The sequence below is a fragment of the Coloeus monedula genome (assembly GCF_965178545.1).
Source record: "Coloeus monedula genome assembly, chromosome: Z".
Lineage (NCBI taxonomy): Eukaryota > Metazoa > Chordata > Aves > Passeriformes > Corvidae > Coloeus > Coloeus monedula.
Genome location: NC_138822.1, coordinates 24,254,382 through 24,269,405, shown reverse-complemented (window position 1 = coordinate 24,269,405; position 15,024 = coordinate 24,254,382). Strand labels below are relative to the sequence as shown.

Below are 15,024 nucleotides of genomic sequence, written 5' to 3'. Positions count from 1 at the left end.
GTAGAGTTTGTTTCAAGTTGAAACAGTGTATGAAAGTACATGATGAAAGAAGCATTGCTTTGGTAACCCTTAGAGGCTGTCCTGTAGCAAGTAAACGGTGAAGATTTTTGCTGTTCAGTAGAAATGAAGACCTATTTGTTAGTCTTACCTAATCTTTTTAATATGCACTGTAGTTCCATGAAGACATCTGGGAGTATGTGGTGCACAGGCAGAACTTACAGTTCACACAAGTTTCACACAACTGTATTAATTTGGATGATTATAGTTGAAGTAAGCTCTTCCCAACATAGACTAGCCTTGTGTGTTTGAACTCCTGTAGTGCTTCCTATGTGTTAATTTCAAACTTTTTATGCATATATGTATACTAACATAGATTACTACGGTTCGATACATGTTTCAGCAAGTCCTTGCTGTTTCCCTGGTTGTAACATTGGTTGCTGCTACTCATTTAGTCTTTTCCCCTTTCCTTGTTCTGATTCAACACTCTGGGATAAGAAAGCTTAGTAAGATATTATTGATGCTATAGTCTTTGAATTTCATGTAACTATTTTTTTCTGTTCTGTATACCATATGTTAGTCTGGTAGGGATCCTACATTGTCCTTCATAGATGGTGTCATTAGGGCTGCTCTAAATCAGTTGTGGTTAACTTTATTCTTTGTTTTTTCTTCTTGTAATTTCATTAATTTCTCTCCCCATCCCTTTTACTTCTGTGTGTAGGTTTGTTTTGTAGTCTTGCATTTATTTGTAATGTGGTTGAATTAAGAGTTTTACTCTTTGTCAGGTGTTGCTGTGAGTTGTGATGCAGTTGAGTTGTATTAGGCTGCTCTTCTCCATCCAAATCAGGCCAATTTATTTTCAGAAACAAGGGTTATGGAATAGCTCTTACTTTGCTGGTCCTTCTCACAAGCCTATTGAGAATTCATTACGAGAGTCAGAGCTTTGATGAGAGCTAGCTGTCAAGATAAGGAGCCTGTATGGTTTTTTTGAATACTGTATGATCCACATCAATATCCACATGTTGACATGTTGGTATTGTTTAACAGAGACCTTAGATGATAGTTAGCTGATCTCTTAGTAAATAATAAGATTTGGCACTGGCTGGTTTTCTTGCATCCAACTCTACAGCAAATAGCATTATCCACTAGACTTATATTTTCCCTATTTCAGTCCCTTTGGTTTTGAACTTACACTCAATTCTTGTGAAGAACATCAAACAACATAAAATTTCCCATCAATTGTTTATCCCTGGAGATGTCGAAGAGGCACTTGGATCTGGTGCTGGGTGCTGTGGTTTAGGGGTTACAGTGATAGTGCTGAGTTCATGGTTAGACTGGATGGTCTTGAAGGTCTCTTCCAACTTTGGTAATTCTATGATTCTGTCTAATCAGTGTAATTCTTGCTTAATTATCTAAGTAAACTAAATTTTTTTTCATCTTTTCTGTTATCTCTCCAGCATTCTCTTCTGTAGCTTGTTTAGATGTTTCTCATTATGTTAGCAAGTTGACCAAGATGTCTTATTCCAGTGTTAGTTTCCCCATGCTACCTTAGAAAACAGGCACTTTGCTCTGGTTGCCTCTGTCTCTGTATGCAATTGAACCTATGGTTAGCACTGTATTAATGTATTAGTGTCTAAAATAGTGTGAACTATTTTACTGCTGTATGGAAAGCTAATTAATTAATTGCCATCCATATGGCTTAGTGTTTTGCATAAATTTTTGATTTGATAATCCATGTCATTATTGTCCTCTTTGAGCAAGCCTTGTCCTGCATGAAGGTACTGGATTCCTTTCCCCTCCTTCAAGGTTCTGTAGGATTTACATTTTTTTGGTAACTTTTTATGACTGGAACTTTGGCTGGTATTTACTTATGTCTCTCCATGCTGAGTTTTCTTCTGTATATCTTCCTTATAGTTAGTGCTGCTGTCTGTAGTCCCCCTGACATGTACTTATGGCACTTTGCTTTGCTGAGAAATGTGGTTGTTTTGTAAAGGTATGATCTACCCAATATTTAAGGTAAGGCAATGTTTGTGTACAAAAACTCTATTACAATGAAAATCTCTTCAGAAGACGATCATGGAGTGCCATTAATTTCTGCTGGTCATACATTGTAGTGTCATGTTCTGTAACCTGCTTTATGGGCAAGTGAGGTTAGTGTTATAGTATCATGCCTGCAGTAAGACTTTGATGAAAGAAAGAAATTGGAAATTTCAGAGCAGCCTTGTAGTTTCCCAGCTTTCCTCTCGGCAAGTACAGGGAACACAGCAGCAACAAGTTTCTCCACATCTTGCTCTTCAGAGCAAGGAAGCTTCACTGTGGTCGCTTTGCCCCTCTATTTCACGATTGCTGGTTGCAGATGGCTGATAGAGGTACCCTCTGCAGGGATCTGTTTATGAATAGCTTCATTTCTTCTTCACTGGCACAGTTTTGTTGGTGGCAGCAAAAGCAGAGGAGTGATTTTGCTTTGTTTTGCAGTTTTACAATATTGTCAGTTAAGTATATTCTGGGGCAGATGATCAATATTCCCTCTCCCCCACCTCACCTCCAGCTAACTGTCAGCCAGATGAATTGTGCTGGCAGGGATCAGCTGGGCTTTGATAGAATTTTGGCTTTAACATTTGCAATTCTGGCTTCATGTTTACTCTGGTTTTTAAGTGTTTCAGTCAATGTGTACATAATTTGAAATTATTTTGCTATGTGGTGTTTCTTTCTCATGATACCTTTGAAATATAGTATTAATCTAATGAGGAATTTTACTAAAGTTTCAAACTCATCTGCTTCGTGAAGTTGTTTTAGAGAAACAAATGCTGTAAAGTTTTTGAATGGTCATAAAATAAGTATTTATCTTTAATGTGTGTTCTAATTATGTTAAATCTGGTGTAAAATGAAGATACAGATGAAATAATTTCACGGCTTAAGTGTATGCCAAGGAAAGTGCTTTGGCACAAGTCATACCACCTCTGACAAATTCAGAGTTGTCTGCCTGGGAAAATTTTGTGCTGCTCTTTTAACAGAAAAGCACAGTCTATGTAGCTTTTTGTTTTGTTTTTTAGGGAGTACCACTGATGTATGAAGATTGAAAACAATATTGGATAGGTCTGTGTGAGGTAGACTAAACCATTAGTTAATATGGCATTTGATGGAGCTAAGCAGGAATTTTGAGGGGGTGAAACTCAACAGTTTTCTGTGGGTACAAAGCATTTCCACCACTTTTATTTCCCCTGCGTGACTCTGCTGTATTAATTGGAATGGTTGCTTTATCTTTATTTTGGCTTCACATAGACTATCTAATTACACTTTGAATTTTATTCCCTGTTTATTTTTAGCTTTATTCAACTCAACTTATTTAGTCAACTGGCTCCATTTGTGTACTACCCATTTGTCTGGTCTCACTTTAACTGTTGAGTTATAGGTAAAGTTAAGGTGACTTTTTTTTCTTTTAATCCTGTTACCTTGGCAGTTGTGTAATATCCTACTAACTTGTCATTGCAGCCGATCAGATGATGATTCTGGGTCAGCATCAGTTTCTGGATCTGGTTCAAGCTCCGGAAGCAGTAGTGATGGAAGCAGCAGCCAGTCAGGCAGCAGTGACTCTGACTCTGGTTCAGAGTCAGGCACTCAGTCAGAATCAGAGTCTGACACATCTAGAGAGAAGAAACAAATTCAGTCTAAACCACCAAAAGTTGATGGATCTGAGGTAAACAAGACACATAAATGAACCCTTTGGTGGGGGGTGGCAGGGAAATACTAGAAAAATCTTTTGAAATTTTCAAGAGCAGTGTTCATTTAAAAAATAAAAGGAGGCAATGAAGTGTTCTTAATTAGATTTTAATTTGATTGGGTTAGTGAAAGCATGTGTTTTGTTCCCTTAAACTTTGGGCAAGTTAGATTTGTAAGTGTTTTGAGTTAAAAGCCTACTTAAATTTCATCATACAGAAGCATGCACTAATTTACTGGAACTTGTAGAAGACAGAGACACACATAAATGTTATTTCTGAATTCTGTTTTTACATTGTTTCTCTAATGCTTGGTTTCATTGTATTAATAAATAATTGTATAAAAATTTCAAGCTTACATACAGTTTCTTTATCAATAAGTCAGCTAAGTGCAGGGAAAAGTGATGTTGAGAAATGTCTTCAGTTCAGTGAGGCAGAACTACTGGCACTCTCCCATGTTTATAGAGTGGTATATCATATTTATGAAGATAGTTATAGATCAGTTACATCAAGAACTGAAGACTGTTAAGGAGTCTCTATTAGATTTTTTTCTCATGTACTGAGGTATTACTGTATGAAACAAAATCATAGCAGTCAAGCAATCTGAAAGAATTTATCTGTGTGAATTTTAAAATGTACTTTATAAAGCTTTGCCTTAACAATTACCTACACAACAGGGTTAGACATGTTGCAGTAGTTACCCTGGTGATTAGCATATAACATTCTGTTTTGTAGAAATCTTACTATTTTAAAAAGCTGACTGATATTGTTACTTAATGCAGTATTTTGTAGTGAAATTTTTAATTGATAAAATTAAGATGCTACTTAGGAAAAGTAAATATATGGTAAACTGGAGACTTTCAGTATGTTTAACTGGCTCTTGCATCTCTATTCCTGTTTAGTTTTGGAAGTCTAGTCCCAGTATACTTGCTGTGCAAAGATCAGCAGTGCTCAAGAAGCAGCAACAACAACAAAAGGCAGCCTCATCAGACAGTGTTTCAGAAGAGGTGATTAATGTAACTTAGATTTTTAAAATGTACACATGCCTGTCTCATTCTTTTACCCGTTAAAATAAAATTACATAGAGCAAATTTGTATTTTCTTAGTGTGCATAGAAGTCTGAGGTTAGTCTATAAAATTAACATTCAAATAACTGACATTTCTGTAAGCAAACATAAAGCTATCTCTGGTTATTTGTTTTCAAGTGAGTTGTCCCAAAATTATAGCGGTCTTGATTCTGTGCTGGTTTTAGGTAGCTATTCTATGTTGTCTGGACAAAATTTTCAGGCCACACGGTACTGATGTACATTGTATTTTTGACTTCTTGAGTTTTGTAAAGAGAGATAAAAATGCTAAAATTTTTTTTTCAGTATGTTTTTGTATAAGGTGTCTGCTGTGGTTTTCAGAAATTCCATATGAAGTAGAAAACTAATTTTTACAAGTCTTAAAATAGTTACTACAAAAGAATTGTATTTTAAGAATGAGGCTTGTATTCCAGCTATTTCAAAACCAAAATCATAGGCTACAGAAATGCTGACTTTTTGCAGTAGGAACATCTTCTAAGAACACTAGTCGGAACTCTGGAATGGAATTCATATGTAAAGCAGTCTTTTTGTCTTGTATTACAAAGACTTTGCCATGTAGTCACACTCATTTGGTTGGATTTCTGTTTTTGTCTGATTCAGCAGCTCATCTTTTAAACAGAAAACTTAATCACCTATCATTAAAACAGTAATTTACAGCTGTTAAGCACTCTCTTCCAGAAAGATACTTCTTAGGATAAAAGTTATTCTAAATCTAAGTTTAAGACAATGAGATTGGCCTTAAGAAAATCTTAACATTAAGAGGGTTCTTGTTTTTTCTGCTATTATAAATAAAGAGGGAACATGCTATTCTCAGAATTTTCTTAAACTGTTATTTTGATGTGAACAAATATAGAAGGTGAAAAAGCTCTTGAGGGTAGGAGATTTCATTAGGATTTTTACAGAGCCATCATCTCGATTAATGTGGAGCAGCTTACACCATGACTTTTTATGTAGGCACAATTATAATTTTTTTAGATGGGGATTTTATGTGGTGTTCTCCAGGGTGGTATTGGCACAATGTATTCATAGATGGATAAAGAGAAAAACAGTAGCAGTCTTCTAACAGCTAAACTGTGAGGCATGAAGAAGGTGAAACATGAATAATATGCCTCCAATTTGAAAGTAGAAGCTGATGTATCTTTTCAAAATCTACTTGCTTGAAGTACTTAATTCTTTTTGTAGTAATGAATTGGGTTTGGTTTATTTCCTTCACCTGCAGGACTCCTCAAGTAGTGAAGATTCAGCAGATGACTCATCCAGTGAAACCAAGAAGAAAAAGCATAAAGAGTAAGATATTTTCCTAAGTAATGGTACACATTTTTTATCATAGAGACAGATGCTCATAACTTATGCTTGATTTCCTCACTCTTGAAATGCTTAAGTTATCTTTTTAATTTGTCTTGATCTTTCATTTCCAGTTTTGTAATTTTTAAAATAAACTCCCAAATGAACATCTCCATCGTACTAGTTTCTCAGCAAACAAGTCTGCAATGTTGTTTGAAAACATTCATCACTGCTTTTATTTCTAAAATACTTTGTTGCAGTTTACTTTTGAGCTGGAAGCCCTCCCTAAAAATTCTTGTGGAGATGGGAAAACGACTTAAGTAGGTTGTCTCACAGCAAATTGAAGTTGAATCCCTTAGTTAATGCACATGGCTTTTCATTTGGATTTTTGTGGGGTTGCTTTTGTTTTCTTTTTTCCTTTCCTTGGGCATGCTTAAAAGTTAGTATAGTTTTGATATTGATATTAATTAAGCTATTAAGATTGAATTTTCCTGTATAAAGTCAGAGTTTGAATCAAGGTACTGTACATAGTCTTTCCTGTCATGAAGTAAAAAATACCAGTTAAGCAGAAACAAGGAGATCCTGCTACTCAGTCACAAGTACTCATAGTACCTTGCCTGGCTGATGTGAGTTTAGTGGGAGCTTTTGGGAGCCAGTGCCACTCACCAGTTGCTGAAATTCATGTTTTTCTGTGTTTCTCAAATCTGCCTCTAGTATTTTTCAATTCTCATGTAAAGTTGCTGATTCTTCACATGGGCCACAGAGACTGTAGGCATTAGACAATACAAGGCTCTCCAGAATACAGCATGATAGGACTTCATGATTTGAACATGCCTAAGTTCTGATGAATATGTGTCTTTCCGGGTAGACTTGCTAAGTGCTTTGTTTTCTTAATGTCATGTTAACTCATTTCTTCAAGCTGAAATTTATATAGAAATCTAGATTTTTGTTTTTATTCTAGATTTTAAATCTACCTCTTGAGAACAGAAACATAGTCCAAATCCCTTTGATGCAATTGGGCATGTTTTTACTTACCTAGTATTCACTGATGACAGTTTCCTGTCTCATCGACTGAAATAACTGTTACAAGATTTTATTTCTGTGAAGAGTCTTGAAATTACAGAAGATCCCCCATGGATGAATAACTGTTCTTAAAAATGCAACAGCATGAAATTACTGTTTTGTCTTTCAATATGTACAGTGAGGACTGGCAAATGTCGGGATCAGGGTCAGTATCGGGAACTGGTTCTGATTCTGAATCAGAGGAAGAACGGGAGAAAAGCAGCTGTGAAGAGAGTGAATCTGACTATGAGCCAAAAAACAAGGCCAAAAGCCGGAAGCCTCCAAGCAGGTAAGAAGCTGGGCATTTGAATGCTCTGGTACTATCTCTAAAAAGCAATTGAGTATTTACTACTACTATACATGTGACTGAAAACAATAATACTTTTTGAGAAAAAAAAAAGTACTTTTATTTTTAAATATACATGATAATATATTAATGCTTTCTAGTGAATACGTTTTCCTGTCTGCTTTAAATGAAAGCAGAGCAATTGAACATTCATTAAATACATGTATTCAGAAAGCAATGCAGAAGATTTTTATTGTTGTCCTTGTTGAAACATCATTGTTGTCTCATATCTTATTGCCTTCAAGAATTAAGCCAAAAAGTGGGAAAAAGAGTGCAGGACCAAAAAAGAGGCAACTTGATTCATCAGAGGATGATGAGGAGGAGGAGGATGATGATGATTATGATAAGAGGGGATCTCGTCGCCAGGCAACAGTCAATATTAGTTACAAAGAAGCTGAAGAAACCAAGACAGATTCTGATGATTTGCTAGAAGTTTGTGGAGAAGATGTTCCACAACCTGAAGAAGATGAATTTGAAACTATAGAAAAATTTATGGATAGTCGAGTTGGCCGTAAAGGAGGTATTTTTTTAAAGTGTTTTTTAAGATTCTTTTTAAGTTCATGGTGCAACTTCAATGCATATTCCCAGCTATAGGTTGAAGAGCACTAGTTTTAAAGTTACAAAGAAGTCATACTGTTTCACCTCTCATTCATTCCTATTCCCATCTAAGTATTGCAGAGTAAAATACAGAAAAATTGCATACATAAGTAGAAGATAAATATCAGGTGGAAGATAGCTCTGTATTGCATAAATGCGCACCATATTGTTATGACACTGTTTGGACAGTTCAGTGATACTTGATCAGTATAAATTATATGCAGTGAAGCAGAGAAAGTAGACTAGACTAGTGGTCTGAACATTGAAAGATGGTGTTGGCAAGGCTGGACCACTGAAACCATGATTTCAGTTACTTCAGTACAAATACAGAACAATATGTGGAATGGCTACAAAAAATGCACCTAAAATTGCGATGGTATTTAGCAGTTCTGCTTTGTATTTGAGTCTGCAAGTTAAGATCATAGACTCATAGAATGGTTTTGGTTGGAAGGTACCTTAAAGATCACCTAATTCCAACTTGCCTGCCACTGGCAGGTACACACTCCACTACATCAGTTTGGTTGAAGACCCATTCAATATGGCCTTGAACACTTCCAGGCATGGCGTATCAACAGCTTCTCTGTATGTAACTGGGCAACCAGTTACGGTGCCTCACACCCATCATAGCAAAGAATTCTTCCTAATACCTAATCTAAACCTACTCTGCTTCATTTTAAAGCGAATACCCCTTGTCCTACTATTATATGCCCTTGTCTGAAGTCCCTCTCCAGCCTTCTTATAGCCTTCTTTAGGTACTAGAAGGTGCTATAAGATCTCCCCAGAGTCTTCTTTTCTCCTGGCATAACAGCCCGAACTCTCAGCCTGTTTTCATAGCATAGGTGTTCCAGCCCTCTTACCATCTTGATGGCCTCCTCTGGATGTGCTCCAGCAAGCCCACATCCTTTTTATGGTAGGGGCCCCAGCCTTTTCAAAAATGAGGTTTATGTTTCTCCTTTTCCAGTTAGTGCGAACTTCCCCGGACCACCATGACCTCAAAAATTATGGTAGTTACTTAATGCTTAGCTATTTCCTCTGCCAGTTCCTTCAGGTCCTGTGGATGTATCTGATCTGGTTCCCTGGATTTGTGCACCTTCAGTTGCCTTAATTGGTCTCAAACCTGATCTTTTCCTAGAGTGGATGATTCTTCCTTCTCTCATTCCCTCCCTGGTTTGCTTCCTCTGGTGTGGCTGGGTCACTTGATTGTGAAGACTGAGGCAAAACGGTTGAGTACCTCAGCCTTCTCCTTGTCCCAAGTAACCAGTTCTCCCATACTTTGACTCTTAATTATAAAAACAAACACATGAAAAAACCCCACCCAAACGCTGAGCCCTTTGCACTTCAGGGCTGTCTTTCTCTACTAGTTACACCAAGCGTCTGAAGTTATGGACCCCTCTCGGAACTTGTACTCTTCTTTCTCTCAAATTCCCTTTCCCATGCTATCCCATATCCTGCTCCAATGTGTGGTGTTACTGCTGTTGGTGAAAGCCTTAGGAACTAAGCTTCTTTCATTCTTCCTGCCCAGATGATGTTGCTGCTTGTGATGCTTTTTGATGTTGCCTCTCTGTGACTTTGTCCGCTCCAGCAGCTTGGTGGGCTCATTTTCTTATCAACACCACTGAGATTAGCTCACTTGGTTAGAGCTGGGTGCTAATAATGCCAGGGTTATTGGTTTGATCCCCATAGGGGTTTAAGAGTTGGACACCGTGATGCTTGTGGGTCCCTCCCAGCTCTGAATATTCTGTGGTTCTGTAACCTGTTCTCACCAAAGTGAGCCTATTTCCTGCTGCTAGTGTGCTGCAGCTACAATACAGTCTGTACTTAATCTGTATTTAATAATTTTTACCTGATAAGATAACAGAGGCAGGAAAAGTAACAAACTTGTTTAGGAAGAAGGAGGTTTATAGTATCTCTGTTAGTAGGTTTTTTCATGTCTTGAGGCTGACCAGACATAACATCAGATGGCATAATTTTATATGCTCAGAGATAAGAATAGTGTAACAGAAGATGACAAGCAGTGGAGCATTCCCTAGTGACTTCTTTAAAAACCAGGAATACTAGTAATAATATAAAAATAATAAAGTTCTTATGAGGAAGGATAAGATATTGCAGGTTAGATGTAGAAGTTTTGGTTGCTTTGTTTATTCTCTTGACAACTTGTGCATGTGTTAACATATCTACATCATAATTTTTCAAATGATAGTAATGACTTGAGTGCAGTAGACACTAGTCAAGTATATGCTCATCTAAAATTACCACCAATTACCTTTTCTACTACATTTCTAACTGGTTAACTTCTGACAATGCACACTTACTCAAGTCATATGGTGTGGTTTCTTTCTCAGCCACAGGTGCTGCAACCACAATCTATGCAGTTGAGGCAGATGGTGACCCAAATGTTGGGTTTGAAAAATCAAAGGAGCCGGGAGAAATACAATATCTTATTAAATGGAAAGGTTGGTCGCACATCCATAACACTTGGGAAACTGAGGAAACACTGAAGCAACAAAATGTTAAAGGAATGAAGAAACTGGACAATTACAAGAAAAAGGATCAGGAAACAAAACGATGGTGAATTTTTTTATTTTTATGATACTTATTTTGAAACACTCTAGGTGTTCTGTTGTGTTTCTGAGACTTGTTACCTGGTTTTGAGGACATAACTTTGAGTGTCTGTGCAATGGGAAGACAAAAACTTTGAAAGCCGAAGTCCCTTTAACATGTTCTTGTAACGTAATCCTCTGAATCTGATGTGTGCATGTGTGTTATAAATGGAGTTTTAACAAGATGGGTAGTGTTTAAAAATGAATAATAAATTGTACCTTTCAGTAATTTTTCTGTTATACTTCGATTGGAGTTCTTCAGGAATTGTTACAAGGATCAGTGTTTTCTTGGTGCATTAACCATTTCAGGTTATTTTGAAGAATTCAGTTTTCTTGGCTGAAACCTGAGGTCAAAGCCTGGGAATAAAAACATGAAGAAATACATGTATTTTAAAGTCGCCTTTTTGGTATCCAGTTTTATTAGTATGTTTAATATAATCAATGAATGCTGGTGGGATTTTTAGCAACTAATCATAAGATGGACTGTTACAGAGTGGACCACCCTGAATACTATTCCATGAAAATAAACTGTAAAGTGTACTGCTTATCCAGAGACACAGCTACTACAGCTACCAGTTGTACTAGTCAAGCAACTAATGCAGAATACTTACTTTCTGCAATAAGTATTCTCAGTCATTAATGGTGAGGTACTTAGGCCAGCCACTTTGTAGTAAGATTGTTTAGGTTGTTCCTTCAAAAAAGCTTTCCTGGCAAGATTCCTGGGATGATTACATTCAGAGCTATAGAGTTGCTGAATTTTCTTAGTTTTAGAACTATATGGTGTAATAAGTGTTGTAAATTAATTCCCACTCCAGGCTGAAAAACGCTTCTCCAGAAGATGTGGAATATTACAACTGCCAGCAGGAGCTTACAGATGATCTACATAAACAATATCAGATAGTGGAAAGAATAATAGGTATGTTACAAACTTGGGGACAGAAATCTATGTCAGGAATTCTGTATGTTCTCAATGCTCTTGTATTTGTAGTTAAGAAATGTAAAATGTTGACGTCACAAACTTTTTAATCCAAAACAAATCTTCAGGTAAACAGAAGAGCTGTCAGACTGGCTGTATGGTTCTAGCTTTTGTTGTATTATTACCTCAAATGAATGTTTCATACGGTACAGAAGTAAAATGCTGATCAGACCTCTGGTGCATTTTTACAGCTCATTCAAATCAGAAATCAGCTGCTGGTTATCCGGACTACTATTGTAAGTGGCAGGGCCTGCCTTACTCTGAATGTAGCTGGGAAGATGGAGCTCTCATTGCCAAAAAGTTTCAGGCACGCATTGATGAGTACTTCAGCAGAAATCAGTCCAAGACCACTCCCTTTAAAGATTGCAAGGTGAGTATGTAATTTGCAATGGATTTATAATCAGTTGTACTGGATCTGACTGGGATAGGGTTAATTTTCTTCGTAATAGCCTCTACAGTCTGTGGTTTAGATTTGTGACCTAAATGGTTTTGGTAACACATACTGGCTGTTGCTGAACAGCACTTGCACAATGTCAAGGCCTTCTCTGTGTCCTTTTGTGTCATCCCCACCATGGGGATGGGAGGGAACACACCAGTTAACAGCTGACCCCAACTGGCCAAAGAGGTGCTTGGTGCCATTTAATGTTTTACTCAACAATAAACTGCATGGGCTGAGCAGGGGCTGCTTGTTGCATGGAGATTTGCTGGTCATCAGTCTACTGGTGAATTAATGTGTGACTCACATTCTGTCACTTGTGAGGTTTTTTTCCTATGTGTTTTTTTGTTTTGATTGGGTGGGTGTTTTTCCTTCACGCAGTAGACTCGTTATTTTGACCCACAATTTTTTCTCACTCTTGCCTTTTCATTTCTCTCTCTTGTCCCTCTGGGGTGGGAAGTGAGTAAGCTGTTGGGTGGCAGCTTGGCTGGTGGCCAAGTTCATGCCACCACGTCAGTTGCAATAGTAAAAATGTGAATTTTTTTTTTTTTTTTTTTAAATCCAGATATCAAATACATGCTATGTATTTTTTGGAAGCTTTTTCAGAACAGCAATAATGATACATAGTAGGATGTATGGACAATAGCACTACTGACAGTAGGTTTTTGTAGATGCCAGTCCCCTGCATTTTTACTAGCATTCAGAAATGGGTTTGTTTACTAATGTAGTTTATATTAAAAGAAAACTTTGAGTGAGTTAATATCACTCATGTTGGGACATTTAGATTAGAAATCAAACTGGTTTCAACTTGCAAATTACTTGGTGTTTTTGTATGGCCTAGATTACATTGATGGATAAAAACTAGAGTTGATGACCTAGTAAATACCTCCTGTTACTTTTTCTATGGGAAGATTTTTTGGCAACTTCAGTCAGTTACACTTCGATCATTGACTGATGATCAGTTTCCTTTTCACAGGTTCTAAAACAAAGGCCACGGTTTGTTGCACTAAAGAAGCAACCACTTTACATTGGAGGACACGAAACTCTAGAATTAAGAGATTATCAGTTAAATGGGTTGAACTGGCTTGCTCACTCATGGTGCAAGTAAGTGTAGTCTCAAATTTGTTTGTTTGTAAATTGCAAGCATTTGTAAAGTACTGAAATGCTTTCTTCTGTTTGGTGGTTTGGTTTTTTATTTTTGGAGACTTTCATACTGTAAACTCAAAGTAGAGGTCTGAAGGGACTGGTTTTGCTGTAAGTGGTACCAAAATTATCATTACATGGCCATTCTCAACAAAAAACAGCTGTGTCATTACTTTGCTTTTAGTTTCATTGGAATAAGTTGTATTTTTAAAACAGCCAACAAACCTAAAACAGTAAAACCAGAAAACCCAAACATTTCTGGAATGTCAACATTAGTATTAAATTTTTAAAATTAGACTCAGGAGGTCTACTTGCAACCTTTTTGTTAATTTAAGGGGATAGTACGGGTGGGAAATCTTTTTTATGGAAAAACCATGTAAATAAATTTATTCAAAATATGTAGTAGCAAAATCTTGAAAACTTTTATGAGTGGGTTTTGTGGTCAAAAGATAATAATTTCTTCTTATCCAAACTACTTTCCCCATCTCCACACCTCCCCTAAATAGTTTTGTTTCTTTTTTTTTTTTTTTAGGGGCAATAGCTGTATTCTCGCAGATGAAATGGGTCTGGGTAAAACAATACAAACTATTTCTTTTCTGAACTATCTGTTTCACGAGCATCAGTTATATGGGCCTTTCTTGTTGGTTGTGCCACTTTCTACATTGACATCTTGGCAAAGGGAGATTCAAACCTGGGCTCCTCAGATGAATGCTGTAGTTTACTTAGGAGACATAACTAGCAGAAATATGGTGAGTATTTCTCCTTGTCATTGGAAGTCTTGTACATAAACAAGACTCACTTCATATTCTTATCATCGGCATATCTCAAATATTTTGGTTGGGACTGAGCAAATATTTGTTGAAGACCTATGTCCTTAAAATGTGAATTGAAAGCTTAGATTTTGATGTCATGTGAATGTGTGTGAGAGATTGCCTTTCTGCTTAATAGTGAAGAGAATTAAAAATGTTGTCTTGCATTTGAAAATCAATTATCTTCTGCCATGCGATTATTTAGGTGGATATAGTGAAAATAAGTATGTAAGAAAGCCAGTCATGATCTTAGTTTATTTCCTGAAAGGTTGTCGGTTTGTTTTCTTGATGTTAGTAATCTTACCCATTAAAGTAAAAAGTTCTTGTATGTTATGTATGTGTATATATATATATAGTGTGTAAAGGTATGTGTGCATATATACATGTGTATAAAATGTTACATATGTGTGTGTTGTCCCTCTGTTTTGTTACCATATTACTTTATGCTATTAAATATCTACATTATTGCAGTACTTGAATTGATTCCAGTCAGAAAGACCTTTTTTCTGCAGCTCACAGTCTACTTGTTTCTTTTTGTAGATAAGAACTCACGAATGGATGCATCCACAGACAAAACGATTGAAATTTAACATACTCTTAACAACATATGAAATTTTGTTAAAGGATAAGGTAATTGCACTTCTGTGGGGAGACAAAAATAATTTCCCCAATATAGAATTCTCTTTAGACTTGCATGTATTTGGTTTATGGCCCATTAAATTTATGGCAAGTCTGATAGTTTTTGCTTTTGAAAGTATAGCAGTGTATAGTTTGGTGTTTTGGTTTTTGTTTCTTGTGGGGGCTTTTCTTACTTTAAGCACTTCTGGATTTTATGTATATGTGGTGAAGCTTTCAGCCTTTTCCCATTTTGTGAGGTGGGTAACAATTTTGTTCTTAGTTTTTTTCTTCTTAGTTTGCTTGAAATTCTCATTACTGTAACGATCTTCTCCCAACTTCATGCTCTACTTCTTTG

The 15,024-nt window shown here is 36.5% G+C and overlaps 1 protein-coding gene across 2 annotated transcripts in view; it reads left to right on the top strand.

The window, feature by feature from the left end:
- Positions 1 to 15,024, top strand: part of CHD1 (chromodomain helicase DNA binding protein 1) — a 55,406-nt gene that overhangs the window by 16,221 nt on the left and 24,161 nt on the right. For both annotated transcript variants that reach the window (XM_082301398.1, XM_082301397.1), the window contains exons 3-13: positions 3,490 to 3,694; positions 4,616 to 4,720; positions 6,018 to 6,085; positions 7,284 to 7,433; positions 7,736 to 8,010; positions 10,430 to 10,655; positions 11,503 to 11,603; positions 11,855 to 12,033; positions 13,076 to 13,203; positions 13,775 to 13,991; positions 14,592 to 14,681. In XM_082301398.1, the coding sequence (XP_082157524.1) occupies positions 3,490 to 3,694; positions 4,616 to 4,720; positions 6,018 to 6,085; positions 7,284 to 7,433; positions 7,736 to 8,010; positions 10,430 to 10,655; positions 11,503 to 11,603; positions 11,855 to 12,033; positions 13,076 to 13,203; positions 13,775 to 13,991; positions 14,592 to 14,681 (1,744 nt within the window). The remainder of the gene's footprint in view (positions 1 to 3,489; positions 3,695 to 4,615; positions 4,721 to 6,017; positions 6,086 to 7,283; positions 7,434 to 7,735; positions 8,011 to 10,429; positions 10,656 to 11,502; positions 11,604 to 11,854; positions 12,034 to 13,075; positions 13,204 to 13,774; positions 13,992 to 14,591; positions 14,682 to 15,024) is intronic.